This window comes from Lepidothrix coronata, unplaced genomic scaffold, assembly GCF_001604755.1.
Source record: "Lepidothrix coronata isolate B3197 unplaced genomic scaffold, Lepidothrix_coronata-1.0 Scaffold122, whole genome shotgun sequence".
NCBI classification, from domain to species: Eukaryota; Metazoa; Chordata; class Aves; order Passeriformes; family Pipridae; genus Lepidothrix; species Lepidothrix coronata.
The window spans coordinates 837,137-853,890 of record NW_016690302.1 but is presented as its reverse complement, the minus strand read 5'-3'; the positions used below and the strand labels follow the sequence as shown (position 1 = coordinate 853,890).

Below are 16,754 nucleotides of genomic sequence, written 5' to 3'. Positions count from 1 at the left end.
ACCCTTCACCCAGATAACATTCTTTCAGCTCTTCAACATGACTCTCATGTGAGGGAAATTATTAGTGTACACAAGCTAGTGGAGAGGCAGAAGAAAGAGATTCTTTACCACACTTGGGAATTATTTTAAAAGTCACCTTCAGGCAATTTCACTGCCTGCTAGGAAACAAGCTGCAGGAAACTACATGCAAATGAAGACCAGATCTACTCACTGATTTGTGGTCTAACATAAAATTCAAAGAAAAACTAGCAAGCAAGAGAGACCACTTTTACTTTAACAAAGGCATTCTTACCACAGAGCCTGTGGATGGATTTCTCTGAGTAGGTGTCTCTATCACAGCCTTTACCAATATGGTTGGTTTCCAGTTCAACCGTTGCTTCAACGGAGGTTATTGGCTCATCACACGTCTCCAAATGCATCCCGGGGAACAGAGCCAAGGAACCAGTGCCAGGCTCATACTCTATTCTTTTGCTCCAACCTGTGTATTTACCCAAAGAAACAATGTTAAAGATGTCTCACGTTGAACTGAAGGTAGGAGCAAACGCTAACAGCAGAGATAAAGGAGAGCAAACCAACCTTGCCAGCCAGGCTTGCACGTAGGCTTAATGCTAATTTTAACCAACACATCCTCAGCAGCTCTCTTCTTCCCACAGTCATACGCTGTTACTGTCAGTTTATACTGATGTTCTTTACCATAGCTCAGCTTCTCTGTGTTTTTTATATAACCTGGCACACACAAAAAAAGCAATGATCAGACATCGATATCATTTCTCGGGGTTGTTGTTGCATTAAATGAGTTCAGGTACCAGCTTTGTGCTTCACACAGATACCCAAGGCTTTAACAGACACCCCTGTGAGGGAATTACCCTTCACTATTTGACTTTTCAATGTCAGACATAAGGCCCAGATCCTTACAAATTACATTAATCCAGAGATGAGCACACAGACACAGAACAGCAGGTATATACATCTCAGGCTCTTAATAGTATATTATCTCAAAATGAAACTGCTCCTGGGTGGTAACTGCTACATAAACTGTTTGGATTATGCCAGCATTCTCTATCTTTTTTTTAAATTTGCAAACCTATTGACAATGTGGATCCCCCAAAAAACTCAAACTAAAAGCCCACTAAAAACTGTTCACTTTGCTTAACCAGCTGGCTTGAACCACTAAAACTACCTATAGATTTTGAAGGGTCCACAGACCACTGGAGGTCAGGAAATGACCTAAAGAAATGACTACACTTCAAAAGCAATAGCCATGAAACTCCAGCCACACAGGTAGAATGCCATTTTTGAAAGCTAAGTAGCACGAGTTATCCTAACACAGAGTGGACAAGACAGACCTAGTAAGAGGTGGTTTAAAACATCAGACAATTACTATATTTCCTTTAGTTTGAAAAGCATTTTACAAGAAACAGAGATGCAACCCCCCATCTGCTCCTGCCATCAGTGACAGCACTTGTCATTGTTAATTCAGACTGAACACCTCTGTTTAACTGTGCTTAGGGAGGGGTTAAACAGGCCTGCTGTACTTCTGTGCTGACCCGTTTTTTGGGTGACAGATGACAACAATTCCCACTGCACTCACCATCCTTGTCAATGGCAAAGGGCACATCTGGAGTCACAATTTCGTAGCTGCAGATCTGGCTGAACTGGGGGGAACAGTCTGCATCCACGGCCTCCACCTTGAGGATGTTGTCGTACCTCTTGCCCTCGATCACCGTGGCCTTGTAGGACTTCTCCTTGAACACCGGCGCGTACTCGTTCACGTCGTTCACCTGGATGTGGACTGTGGCTCTGGAAGGACACACACACAGGTCACCTGGATGTGGACTGTGGCTCTGGAAGGACACACACACAGGTCAGCCTGGAGGCTGCACAGCTCCTGCTCATGCCAGGACTTCTGGTCCAACAGCTCGCTCTTCTCCACGTGAACCCGTCCTTCGGAATTCCGGCCCTCAGGAAGAAGTGACTAATAAAGCCAACAGTCTCAAAAACTACCCTAACTAGGAGAGCCGTGGGTGTTTTTCCAGTGTGTTGCCATATAAATCAGTGCAATTCTACGTTATTGTTTACTACTGTTATTTATTTGCAAATAACATTCAAACCCTTGCATTGCAACCATAAAATTGGCACCATTTTACAGAACTGCAACGAAACAGAGCTGTGACAAAATAGGCTTTTACTTTTGTTAAAACAGTATAATCCAAGTTCTTCCCTGCTGTCAGAGTATTTGATACGAACACCCCAATTTTATTTTATGTGAACAAGAGTGACAGTTAAGACTGGTCTTAGACTAAGAGCTCAGTCAAGTGCATTTGATTGGCTTTCTTTGGCTAATAAAGTACTCAGCTGTGTAAGTCAGTGAAAACAGGCTTATTTGTTAGATGGAGAAATGAGAAATCAGACAATTTAAATGGAAGAATCACAGAAGTGGCAAATACACTTTAACACATCATGCAGCTTGCTGGATAATCCAAAACAGATTGGATCTTGAATTCCATCCTTTCATGCCTGTCACTGATTGCTGGTTTACACAGAATAGGAAAAATAAAGCAGTTTCTGTCACTGACCAAGGAGAAAAGATGAAGGATGGAAAATAATAAAGAATTCAACAATTACAGTCCTTCCACAAAAGCAGAAATTTCCTAATGATTATGCTAAGAAAGATCTTTAAGGTTTTATTTTATCCTATGTGCTAAATAAACACCACCAAAAAAAAAAAGGTACCAAACAAACTGTACATTTCTGACTTGTAGATCTACACTTCCAAGACTGTTAAAAACCACAAACCCCCCCATAACACAGCCAGCCATGGGCCAGGGGAATGTGAACTGTGGTTTGTAGATGTAGATTGTGAAAACCCATCATTCTGCTGTGGGAGAACAGTAGCAGAGTGTGCTGCTGGATGTTCACAACATAGCCTCAATTTGGATAATCCTAATTTTTACTAGAGCCATCAGAGGAAAGTTTTTATCTCAACCAGCACAGGTAAAAAAATACAGATAAATTCTACAGTGTGGAGGAGGACCTGAACAAAGAATATAATTCCAGCCAACCCAACAAAACATTTGTTGCCATCTTTCTCTTTGAAATCTTCTTTCAAAAGTCAAATTGAGTACCAAACAGTTTAAGGACACAGCTATTTTCCATAAGTGCAATCCTTTAGGAGGTTACATTCTGCTGCCTATTTTGAAGCACACTTGTGTTTGTCACCAAGCTGACCTCTGCTAGTCTGTTCTGGATCTTATTTACTGCCTTCTTTGCCTCACACAGCAGCTCATCTCCCACGTGCTCTGCAGATGTTTACACCAGGGTGTTAAACAGTTATTCTCAAGTGGATTTCGTAGAGAGTATTCTATATTGTGGTTTTTCTTTAGCTAAAGATTAGCTGAAGATTGCTTTGTTCCCATTCTTTAATCTAGGCAGAGATGAGCCCCGTGCTATTGATCCTGGGTTCTTCTGGTGGGGCTGTCTGCAAATGATAACAATGTGTCTTCTTTTGCATTTTGTTAAGTTTAATATAGATTGACTTCTTGAACCAGGTTTTGGGATTTAGAAACTGAATTCTGAAACAACATCCAGGCTCAGTATCCCACCCAAACTCTGTATCAACTTGAGCCACATTTTAAGTGTATCAACAGTTTTTCTGCTTCTATCCCCACACTATTTTCTAATGTAAATTCAGAGACATCAAGGGATGAAGCAGTGCCACATAAAATACAAATGAAGAGATGTCCAAGCAGTTCATGTCCATTTGGCTGCTCTTTTTATCCCCATTATGACCCTGCTGGAGCAGAGAGGTTGCACCAGATGACCCACTGTGGTCCTTCCAACCCATTTTGTGATTCTGGGCTTACATGAACAAAGTCTTCCAGTATTAACACTTGGTTTACATTTACTCTACACAGACAATAAATCACCACGAGCAGGAGACCCCTTGCAACCAAACTTCCCCTCAGCCCAGCCCAGATTTACTCACTTGTGGGATTTTTTGGAATTTGCCCCGTCTGGTCCCTTCCCGCAGTCGTAGGCCTGGATGGTGAAGGTGTAGTCCTTCTGCAGCTCACAGTCCAGCTTCTCCTTCGAGCGGATTATTCCCTCACCAGTGGATTTATCCACCACCACTGCTTCAAAGGGAACATTCTGCCCGTGAATTTTAAATCCACAGATCTCACCTACAGAGCCAAAGGGAGAGAGGTCAGAACCGGCAGAAGTCGGCGACACGTTTATAAAATAAAACGACCGAATATTTTGCAGCCAAGGGTTTGTGAGGGTCTGTGGACAAAGCAAGAGCACTGTGCTTTAAAATGGGTGATTTCTGGGAACTTTAGTAAAAACAGAAGCAAACGTCTGCCCTTCCAAGCAACTTGTTTACTTTGCATCCATTCATGCAGGAGGACAAAAGAGAAAAAGAGAAATGTAGACAGGCATTTCACAGGAGTACTTGAGATAGCTCTAGGGTGAGAGTAGATCTTATGTGAGCACACAGCCAAGGCCACTGGTAATGTCTTCTATGCCAAGCTACTGGGAATAGCTGGGCAGCTGGTTCGTTTTGACCAGAGCAGAAGGTTAAAATGCACAGTTACGAGTCGAGGGATGAAAAAGCTCCGAGTACAGGTTCAGCACCAGAATTACAGAAATTCTGTCAACAGATCAAAGGGCAAAGTCTTCCTGTGCAATGTACCTGGCTAAAATCAGGGAATCAAAATAAACTACTGAATGAGAAAGGTAGAAATACCAACTTCTCAGGCATCCATTTCAACAGCTATCTACTAACACGGGCCAGTGTTAGTCAAGGGAGCTCTCACGTGGAATGTTTTAGGAGGCTGTGCTTCTACCCAAACCCTTCATCCTACAGACCTGGAAGAGCAGTCCCTAGCACATCATCTTGAAACACATCTAAGCCTCAGACTGCACTGCAAGACTCTGGTTGGCACAGCTGGGTAAGCCCAGCACACAACAAAAGCCACTCAAGCTGTCTGAGCACCCACACTGGGGTTTTACCTGTGTAACTCAGGTTTGGAAGGTGATTTTCTTCCACCAACAAACCCCACTGTTTTGCTGTTATAGTTGCAGTGGTACCATAGTACCAAGAATGCTCTCCTGCTGTAAACATGTCTAGAGGTCTTCAAAAAAAAAAGGGGGGTTGATTCATATTTAAACTCATGAAGAAAGTACTGAAGGATATGTTCTGCAGGGAAGGGGCTGTAATGCTTCAGCACTTATATATTACTTTACAAAGCACTTGAAAAAACTTCAGATGTCCCAAAAAAGCTGTAAGTGAAAATACCAGAAAATGCTAATTTTCCCCCAAACCAACTTCTTCAGTGTCCACACAAGGTACAATAACCCCAAATGGTTCAAATGGATGTCTGATTTACAGATATTTCTAACCAAGGGTTTGGTTACATAACAGTTTTTAATCAATATATTTTAAAATAGAAAAAAACTGGGAGAATAAATGGGACAAAAGTGCATGACAGGATCTTCTGTTTCAGTGCTGATTCCCCATTTCATAACCAAAGTTAGTAGGTTAATATTCATAAAAGGGATAGAAAGAACCCTTTATCACCTTCTTTGGTGACTGTCACCTCAAAACTCTCTAAAGGGAGAAAAGATAAACCCAAGTCAGTAACAGGAAAGGTTGAACGGGAGCAAATAAGGAAAAGGCAAAGATGCACACATTACACAGAAAAGCTTTGGAAAAACTGTATTTTAAAATTCCAGTGGTGATTTGCTGCAACTGTTACAATTTTAGAGTTTTAGTTATGTTAAATATGATTTAATCTTTTAACTCCAGGTTGCCATTTGTAGAATTTTGCAGTATTTAGTAAGTTCATCAAAAGGTTTTTTCGTTTTTTCTTTTCTTTTTTTTTTTTAATACCACCTGCTAAACAAGAGATATTTTCAAAATTCCATGGTGATGAACAACTATCCATAAAGTAGAACTGATCTGAATTTATTTATACTATACTATTTAAAAAAGACAGATAATTCAAACCAGGTTTTATCTACTATATTGAAACCACCATGTTTCTACAATTACAAAACTTCATACTCCCTTTTTGAGTTCCAGATAAAAAGGTATTTTTTTTTTTTTTAGGACAGTCATGGGATTTTTGTGTTTCCACATAAATTTTTCTCACTTTAGGTTGTGGAACCCCCAGCATTCGTAAAATTGCAAACCCAACTTGACAGTATTGCCATAACTCATGATGAAAAAATACACACATTAAATTGTGATCCTGAGGAACATAAAATCTTAATTAAAAGAATGGGGAGTGGGGGAACTCTGTATTTTCCTAGCAGCACACTGCTTTTCCAGGTTAAACCTCATCCTACTGCTGAAATACTGCAGTGCTGGACAGAAAAGGTGCAGGTACTCAAAAATATCCATCTGTCAGAACTGAGGATGCCCCAGAGCAGCCTGGTCACCCCCTCCAGCCACCCCAGGAAAGGAGAAGCCTCCACAGTGTCCTGGATCTTCCAGGCTTTGAGGAGACCTTGGATATAACAGAGTTTTACAGGGGTGTGACACGACTGTGAGAGGCACCTGGTTCAGTTTTAATGAAAAGACAGTTAACCCCTGGAAATCATGACCTGTTAAACCCCCAAACTACCACCTTTTACACATTATCCAGCAGATCCATTTTTTTTTTCCTGATTACCATCATCTTTAACCTGAAATCCTGTACAATAAAGCAAACCTGGACCCTCAAAAGCACTTTTACCAGATCTGTTAATTCTCAAACATTTCCAACAACCTGCAGGAACGCTTTCAAGTCTCCATCCCAGAGTGGCCTCGGAAAGAAATGAGGCACTTTAGTTACAGAGAAATATTTTACTGAAGGCAAATTTACAGTTTAATACTGAAGTGGAAATATAAGTAAGAAAAATTACCTTAACATGATTTCTAGACCATTTTAAAAGGAGCCAGTTTCTGAAATAGCTGTCAACAGGGTCTCCTTGAAACTCACTTCAGGTAATCCCTGGATTTATGATCAGCTCTTTATTTTAACACACCAAGAACGCTGCCTCTTGTGGCACCTACATAATTTATTTCAGTCTATTCTTATGCAGGATATAAATATAATCCCAGATTTTCACGTGTTTTGGCAATAGGATCATTGAAGAAAATTTTACACTGTTTAAATTCATGGCTGACACCACTGATCAGCCAGAAGTGACATTCCAACTGCAAAGCTTTTACATATTCCATCTCCTCACTCCTGTACACCCACCTCCCTGCTCCCTTCCAGGAACACTGAGAGCCAAGCACTGTGTGTGAAACACAAAGTACAGGAACAAAATAACTGGAAGGGAACATTAAAGCAGAAAGCCTGGAATGGAGAGAAGAGGGAGAAGTGGATTAATGGGGCAATTACCCACTTGGGAAAGGGGAGGCTGTTTAAGAACTGGTCAGTTCTTTATCATCTCCAGTGACCTGGAGCTCTGGCACCAACCCTGACGTGGCTGCCAGGAAATTCAGGCATTCCAATTTTGGCTCCTGAGCATAAGACAGAAATCAGCTCTCCAGTAAATATCTGTGTGTCTCCAGGTGCTGCTCAAGGTGGAAAGCTTCAGTCTGAGGGGCACTCTGGCTCTGCCACACGTTTCTCAGAAGAATAATTGCTTAATGTTTATTCTCATTTCATTCTGAAATTGAGATACGTTACTGAAATAAAATTCTCTCCTCTACCAGGACCAGAACGGTGATCAATCCACAAATTAATTTGTATTTAATATGTTGGAAACTGTTCAGGTAAATAACCAGGACAGCACTTTACAGGGTTTCACCCAGCTCTACTGACAGGTGAAAAACCATTTCATTTCACACATAACACAGGTCTGAGGAACTTGTGTTACCCAGAAAATATTCAGCAACCCTGGATCCTAAAGGACTTCTGTATTTCTCCTTTCTGGTGTAGCACAGTTAAAAGACAGGGAGAATTGGGTAGAATTTTAAGGTTTTGTTGAGTTTTACTGTTCTATCTTTCTGTACTGTTATGATATAATGATGTAAAATAATTATATAGCTAATAAAAAGTTTCATAAGATATTTAAACTACATACTTTATTTAATGTACTAAGTATATTAAATAAATTACTTTATTTAACATACCAAGTACATTAAACATGTAAACACATACAGTATTTGACTGGACACTCTTCAGACTTGGGAATCTCTCTCCATTTCCATTCCACAGAAGGAGAAAGTACATTCTCCCAGCTCCAACCAAGCAGCATGAGGATCATGGAAAGCCTCTAGGAAAATCTCCCATTTAAACATGCACAGATCACCTTCTAAACAAGTATTTCTAAGCACAAAACTGTTACATCACTTCATGCACACGTTACATTTGATGCAAAAATGGCTAAAATTCTATTGCAACAAAATTCCCTCTTAAGTTTTGCCATCCAGCTGTGCAACTGAATTGTTCATTGGAAGGGACAAGATCAAAATCTGTTTGATTCCAGTGTCATTCATCTCTCCATCCCATTTCTTTCCAACCCTCTCCCAGCTGGGCACTGCCCTGCCCACGGACCTGCTGCAGACAGGACGTCATTCCTAAACAAACTGGAGGCATCAGCACTGTCCCAGCCCAACATGGGAACCTGCCCCCAGGACAGGGACCAGAGGGTTTCCTGGATTTTTTGAACCTTTTTAAAAGTATGAATAGAGATTCTGCAAGATCCTTTCCAAGGCTCTACACATATTCATGCTTTAAGCCACAGAATTCCTAACCCCCACAAAAATACTTTTTGCATCCCAGAGCAGCAAGGGGAAAATAAAGGATTGTGGCTGAGAAGTGGTTTTCTCTAGGGGTGGGGGAAGAAGAATTAAAGCCCTATTACAGGCACATCAAAAAGCCAAGGAAACATTTCCTTCCACAGGGGAAACATTTCCAACATCTGGCCAGCGAGACCCTGCCTTACACTCTCATAACAAAACACATTCAGCTCTGTGGAGGCATCCAGATATAACATTGTCTGCTTCAAATGCAATAAAAAAATCAGCTCCTTTTTGCACAGTAAAGGGGAAACCCCCACTGAGAGCTTCAGACATCAAACTGATTTTAGACACAAATTACTCGAACGTACAATAGAAAATGTGCCATCCTTTATTTTATTTTTTACAGCAAAACCACTTGGGATCAAATTCCAACACAGGAGTTTCACTGAGAAACAAGAATGGTCATTGTCTCCTCAAGCAGATCTGTAACAATCATGAGGCAAAAGGCTGATTCCATGGGGTCCCTACATGTCAGGCAGTTTGGCAGAGCAACCTGGCACGACATCAAACTCTGTTCTCCAAAGTGTGTCATTTCAGATTTAAAACCATACAAATAACACTAGAAATAAAGGGCTCTATAACCCTACTTATCTTTGCACACCCGAATTTTAGGATCCTACCCACGGCAACACAGTGAGCAAAGCTATAAAATATTGCTTTTCCCTGCCCCACAGTTCATGTGCCACAAAGCAGCTAAATGAACTAGTTGCAGGATGTTTCCACATGCTCAAAACTGAAATAAAGCAAAAAGCTCTACTTAAAATCTTTTAAACCTGCACACAGTTCAGAAGTTTCACAGCTCAGCTAGAGGGCACAGTTAATTAAAACATCCAGCCTTTTGAAGCATGAATAAATTTGGTTTATAAGTAGGACCAGACCAGTAAGGGCTGAAATAGGTCCACTTAATCCTGAAAATGCTTTGTTTTGCTGTGAAAACACAACCCTGGTCTAATGGGCTTCTCCCACCTGAACACCCCCAGAGATCTGCTGGACACCAGCACCACTATTGTCTGTGCCAGGACACGAGCAGAGCACCCCAGCCAGAGCTGGGAGCAGAGTCAGCTGGGCTCCTCAAGGACAGGCTCAAGCACTGTTCCATTTCATGGCAAACAAACACTTTTCCAGATCCCCATGGCATTCAAAACTCCTGCAATTCAAACCCAACAGTCTCGTCCTGAGGAGAATTTCTTCACAACCTCAACGTGCTATAGTCAAAATTTGATTTCTTTAAACCTGTTGGGCTGCTGCTGTTGCTTAAGAATTGTCAGGTTTTGAAAGCCAAAAGATATAGTTTATACAAACAGTTAATAAAATCAACTCCCAGGTGGTAAAAAGGTTCATTAAATGAAAGCAGGTTTATCCAATTTAGACCAACCCAATGGAAAAAGGCTCATTTGAGTGATGCTTTGCCATCGGATTTTCCTCTGCAAACCTGACAACACATTTGAAAATACTCTGACAGGATTTTCCTGAAAACATTACTATCCAAGAGGTACAAAATTGCCATTTTCAGAATCCATTCCGTGCTGCCAAACTACCAGCACCTCCATTTAAAGCACTAAAGAAAACTGTGAGAGGTGACTGATGTTCTCCTCAGCACTGAGGACACAAGTCAGCCTTCCCAAACCTCTTTCTACTGAACAGATTTCACGTATCCCAACACGAGCTCCTTCATCAGGAAAAGGTTTCTGTACAAAGACAGCAGTTTTATTTCCAGTTAAGATCCCTGAGGAGCCTCAGCCATGTGTATCCATGAGAAAAAGTCTGAATTTCAGAGGTTTATCTCTGAACTTCTGAATTTACCATTATCTCCAACTTCCTTGGAGATAATTACAGCCTTATGACAAGGCAACAAAACTGTTACTTTAAGCACCACTTTAAAGAAAATTGTGACCAAACTGCTGTAACACTCCAGCACACAATGCAGTGCTGAACACTTCAAATGGCTGTTAATTTAATTTAATTACTCCCCTTTCCTATCCCTTCCTCCTTGAGGCAATGCTCCCAAAAATGGCTCATGTCACATCCTTTAGGTATTCCACTTAGGATTCTCAGCTCTCAAATTTTATTTAACCAAGGAAGGTTCTTGCAAATATCCAATTTAAGCTTGTGTTATCTGCTACAAGTAACTTAAACACCTGCAGATGCCCAGTGGTATTCTTCAAGCACATCTTTCTAATACTTGGTCAAACTAAAAAAAGAAAAAAAAGTACTTTCCTCAACACTGCATCCAAATCATGAACTCAGTATTGTTAAACAGCAGTTTTCAGAAAAAAATCTACTGCCTAAGTGTGTAAGAAAAATGTCACCTTTCAGTCCTATGTTCAAAGTGAAGGATTAACTCACATTTTGCAAATATCTTTTGCATCATTCTCTGTAGTCTTTGCTAGAACAGAAAACCCTTTTCTTCAGCCAGAAAACCCTTTTCTTCAGCCAGAAAACCCTTTTCTTCAGCCAGAAGAGGTCATCCATGTTTTGAAATACCCCGGACTGTTAAGCAAACCTATCACAGACATGCAATCTTAATTCTATTAATTAGTATTTTCACTCTATTAAGACACAAATCAAAAACAGCAAGAAAACCAAATGCTTGAGAATGATAAGAAAAATCATTGTTTCAGAAGTTCCAGACTGAATGCTGTGAAATGTGGAATCTAGAGGATTGAGGAAAAAAAATAAAACACCAGAAGAATTAACATCTGCCCGTGAAACTGAAGCAGCATGAAAAACCTGCAATAGAGAGAGCTCTGCTTTGGATACCTGGATACAGCTGGAAATCTGAAATAAAACTCTGGTCCGTGGGCAAAGACTCCCTAGGATCTAAAAACTCCTGTCAGGGAAAACACACTAACACACAGCATTTGTCCTCAAGAAAGCATTTGCACTCCTTCAAGCAGAAATGCAGCTGAATTCTTTACCTGCAAACCGCAGAGGGGCATCTTTGTCCAGGGCTATTAAAGGGGGGTCCAAGAGCACCGTGTTGTCATTTTCTGTAATTATGCCATGATAGGTGGTTTCAATCCATGGCTTGTGCTTGTTAACTGAAAGGAAAACAAAGTACAAAGTCAAGCTGTTTGATAGTTTCTTTTAAAAAATTATTTACAATACTGATTTCAGTGTTTTCCTCTTTTATTTTTTCTAATTCTGAATCGGCATTTTACTAAATTAAAAATATCTGAGACAAAATCCTGGCTAGGTATGTTCAGAGGAGCTGAGTGTCCCTGTAGGTTTTCCAAAAGTAACTCAGAGAATCTAAATTAGTTTCTAACTATGCTGGGATTTATGATGGCCCTGAAGTGCAATTCAAAAACCTTCTACCAGTGACGGGGAGCCACTGCCATCAGTGCCAAGTGTGACACCAGAAAACCTGCAGTCAGCACCAGAGGAGAAAAGCCCAGCCAACAGATAACACAAGGGTTTGTTTACACTCTACTGCCCTCCAACTTGGAAAACTTGGGATCCAGCTGCTGGACCACTCTGCAGAACATGAAGGCTTGTTCTAGTTTCAGCATCTTGCCCTGTATGGGGTTTTTGATGAAGAGCACAGGGGGAAAAGAGATCAAACATAAGTTATGCAGTAGTTTAGAGACAAGGGAAACCCCACTAAAAAACTGCCCCTGAAAGCATCCTTCAGCTCTGCACAGAACCTGCAAAGTGAGCACTTGAGCCTCTTTCCAGATGACTGGAATTCTCTGCTGCAGAGAAATGCAGCATCTCTCCTTGTCACCTGGCAAAAAGAGTTTATTCTGGTACATCACCAAAGATGCAAGACAAAAAGACAAAAATCAGACCTTATCTAATAGGTTACCATCTACTAGGTGACAATCCAACATGAGAGTGCTTCGATTATTAAATATTTAGCTTTATGTTATGCTCCCAAAGATCTATAAAGCTCACAGTCCACAGAACCAGTATATGTGGTGTAACAACTAATTCTCTTGACAGCTGAACATCCCATTTCTCCTGGTGGAAGTCTCTTCATGCTGAGGTTCAACACGTATCCATTTCACTTAAATTGTGTCAAGCAATGTATATTTGTTACTTAAAAAACCCTCTTGGGCTACTCTTGATTCGTAAATACTGTTGAGGAGCACGTTTAGATGTATAGCCAAATATTAGAAATGCTTTGCTGGAGGTTACAGCAAACACACCAGACAGCATTCAATAGGCAACATCATCCAGATTTTGGTCTTCATGAGATCAAGAACTTACAACTTATGAAATAAATGCCTGTGCAATCACAGTAAAATACACACCACAGCCAGAACACTTTCACACAGCTGAGCCCCCCTCTTTCACCTCTGAAGAATTATATAAGCAGACTGTCAAGAGGCAGAGATGTAAAGCTAACCCTGACTTCTGAATCCTGCCTCTCCCACAAACTAAAATGGATTCATGTCATGTGCCACATGCTACCCAGGGGAATTAAAAGCAGGGATAAAAGGACACTTCAATAAACAATTAAACCTAGAGAACTCATACAGGAAACCATAATACTCCCAATATGCTTTCATGTGCAATCTTTTACTGGTTAGCAGCAACAGCAGACAGGATATATCATCTTCATCCAGAACAATGCACCAAGGGAGGACTCACAACAAACTATTTTAATGCAAACAGTGTTTAATTGCTGCCTCGTGGTTTTACTCAATATGGCAACACACCCTTTATTGCTTCCATAGGCACACTCTGAATATCCAGCACACCAAAGAGCCAGTTAAATGCCAACCACATTATTGTATTTACCCAGAGAGATTCCCTGTGCTGCACCCTCCCAGAACCTGGTGTGTCACAACAAACCTGGTCGTGCTCAGAGGCACCTCAGAGGGAAGGAAGGTGCCAGTAACTGCATGGAAACCTGTCTGTCAGTTCAAACCTGGTCTCAAGAAAAGTGTCTCACCAACACAGCTTTGGCTTTAGGAGCACAAGGAGGTCACAGCTGTGTAATTTTCTCTCCATTCATCTGGGGCAGTTACACCCCAACTGATGAGATCTGAGTCCTTTCGTGGGTTTATCTTAGTCCTTGCAAGGATCTGGTATAAAATACTAGAACAGATTTCTGCCAGAAAAAAAAAATCTCCATCTCTATTCTAACGCTTCTGAATGTACATTACAATAAAAAAAAAAATAAACTTAAAAGCACTGAGAAACCTTCTCCTAATTTAGCAACCTACTAAATCCCACTACTGCTGGGTAGGGAGTTCTATAAATCCTTGAAGTACTGTAACCACATATGAACAGAATTATGAGCATGCTGAGCATCTGCAGAGTCTAGTGAACCTTCAAACAACAGGCCCAGTTGAAAGCAAAGTCATGTCCTTTTATTGTGCTGCAGACAATAAAATCATAAAGCTTAAACCCCTTTGTGTTTCGGAAGGCTAAAACATCACCAGATTTTAAAACATAAAGCTTAAATCCCTTTGTGTGTATGAAGGCTAAACATCACTGGATTTTAAAACACCAAACTTACTGCTGAATATCCAGGAAAGGTCTGTTATCCATATTTGTGATCTACTGACTCCAGCATAACCACACACTGGAAGGAATTCTCAAGCCAGCATTTGAAATACGAGGCACAGCTCACGAGCCACACATCCCTGCTTCCCTTCAGCCAGACTGAACCAAGCACTATTCTGATCTCAGACAGCTTCAATATTATTAAATGTTGGACTGAGAAGAGGCCAAAAAATGGGAAAGGACAGTTTAATTGTCACAAAACTCCTGCAATCTCCAGAGGAAGTTGTCCAAAGCCAGACTGTTCAGTTCAAACCAAACCAGCCGGCCTATTCCAAGCTTGACACTAACAAAGTGCCCTGAGCTGTTAATCTCTTGCCATTTAACCGGGATAAACTGCACTGGTTTCCTTGAAATACAATATTCACACTATCTGTAAGCGCCTCAACTGGAATCTGCTGTAAATCCCAACGAGCATTTAATCCAGTCAAGTGGGGGAAGCTGCACTGGCACAACACAGAACGCCGACTTCTCCTCAGCTTTCAGTGGGCAGGAGGAAATTCCAAGGACAGCTGAGCATTCCGCCTTTTCCAGGTGGCAAATTGCATGGTAAAGCTCCTGCCAGAGCCTTCCTTCTGCCAATCCTGATGGAACACTCACCCACAAGGTGAGCACCAGCCTCCTGTCCGGTTTATCCACAGACAATTGCTGCTGAGCCCCAGGGGCAGGGCACTGGTGCCTGACGGGGTGTGTGCCTCCAACACAGGGCTTTAAAACCCCCTTTGCTCCAGGAAAATGGGCTCAGCTTTTCCTAAAACAGAACAGAGCAGCTTTCCTGACTGTTCTGCAGCAAAGGGAATGTGCCTCAGAGCAAGGATGCTTCCCAAGAGCAATGGCTGATGCTGCAGAATCCAATCCATCAGATAACCAGCAGCAACCTTTTCCTGCTGTTTAAAGGAATTAATGAATGCAAATGACTGTGTAACAGGGAAATGGGGTTTAGGGCTAATATGGAAACTTTAATCAGAAGCTATTAAGACAATCAGAATTAATTCAGTTCTATAATCTGAAAGCAAATATTAAAATTAAATGTACTTATCAAAGTCCTTTCTGAGGACTTCCGTTCTCTCCTTACAAGTGGTCAGCAGTTCATCTGACTTAAATTGGATCTGGCACCTACACAACTGAAGATTTAGACACACCTCAACCACAAAGGACTGTAGCTGAAAATACTTTTTCTTCTACGTAACTACTTCTAATATACAGTGCTCTTTAGCCACGTTGCATATCATCAGAATCAGATTCATGAGAAAATAAATTCTTAAGAATTAATGGGTAAAACACGTTAAACTCAATAAGTACTACAGTTCGAAAGGCAGATGCTCAATCTAGTGATAGTAAACATAAAATACTCGTTTTTAAAATCCACCTTTGAGACTTCATGAAAAATTCAGAGGAACACTCATAAAAACAGAATTTTATTCTCTGTCAATACAGATGAACTGCACTCCATGAACTGAGTAAACAGTCCTTTACTCCTGTCCTGAAGGTCTGACAAAAATTGATTACTGTACATCTTTTCTTTAATTGTCTTCCTCTTGATGCCAGAGATCACAAGGATACCTTTCACTGAGACAGTAAGAACTCTTAAGATACGTCTTACCTTGAATATTCATGATTTCGTACTGTTCTGATGAAATTTCAAGCAATATCATTAAAAGAACAAGTTTGTGTTGTACATAACTAGAGAAAAACACAGCCCAGCCAAGTGGCAAAGATCTACACAATAAAATCTGCCCTCTCCACCCTGAAAGTAAAGTTGAATAAGAGAGGGCGTAGCGTGGCCTGATTACAATGTGTGTTCTGTCCTGCCCAGCACTCCCAGCTCTGCCTCCATTCTCCAGGAGAAGAGGCTGAGGATTAACTCTGGATATAAACAACCTGAAATGTGTATCAGTGGCAATGAAAGGATTTATTGTATTTGTTTATTTAATTGGGTCTTCTCATACCTAGAATTTTATCAGAAGTCATTGCCCACAACCAGGACAACAACGGGGTAAAATCAAACACAAGTTCTGCTTGAAAGCTGAGTTTCTTGATAGCACAGAGCTTTTCTTATCTATGGCACGGGGTTCCAAGACAAACTACCATTTCCATTAGTGGGAAAACTCCAGCAGCAACAAAATATAGGAGGGTGAATCCAGGAGATTCACTCGGAATCTCCAGGAGATGCCCCAGGAGAGGGGTTGGGTGTGGGCATGGACATCCACCAACATCAACCTCTGTGGTTCCCAGCTGAAGGAAAATCAGGTGGTTCAAACTCATCCCACAACTTCAGATCCCTATCTTGGACTCTCTGCCACAGCTAAGGAGCACAACTGCTGTACCCTGGAGCACAAGGTAATGTTTATAAATGATCTGATGCCTACACTCTGTACAACTAACACCAATTCTCCAAACACCATATGCAAACTGTAAGAATTCAACAGGTTTTATTAAA

The 16,754-nt window shown here is 41.0% G+C and overlaps 1 protein-coding gene across 4 annotated transcripts in view; it reads right to left on the bottom strand.

The window, feature by feature from the left end:
- CLSTN1 (calsyntenin 1) overlaps nt 1-16,754 on the bottom strand; it is a 37,401-nt gene that overhangs the window by 16,602 nt on the left and 4,045 nt on the right. For 2 of the 4 annotated variants that reach the window (XM_017825773.1, XM_017825775.1), the window contains exons 2-7: nt 11,719-11,841; nt 5,579-5,608; nt 3,986-4,181; nt 1,592-1,800; nt 577-726; nt 293-478 (exon numbers count right to left, since the gene is read on the bottom strand). In XM_017825773.1, coding sequence (XP_017681262.1) covers nt 293-478; nt 577-726; nt 1,592-1,800; nt 3,986-4,181; nt 5,579-5,608; nt 11,719-11,841 — 894 coding nt within the window. The remainder of the gene's footprint in view (nt 1-292; nt 479-576; nt 727-1,591; nt 1,801-3,985; nt 4,182-5,578; nt 5,609-11,718; nt 11,842-16,754) is intronic. The other 2 variants (XM_017825774.1, XM_017825776.1) reach the window with 1 other exon arrangement.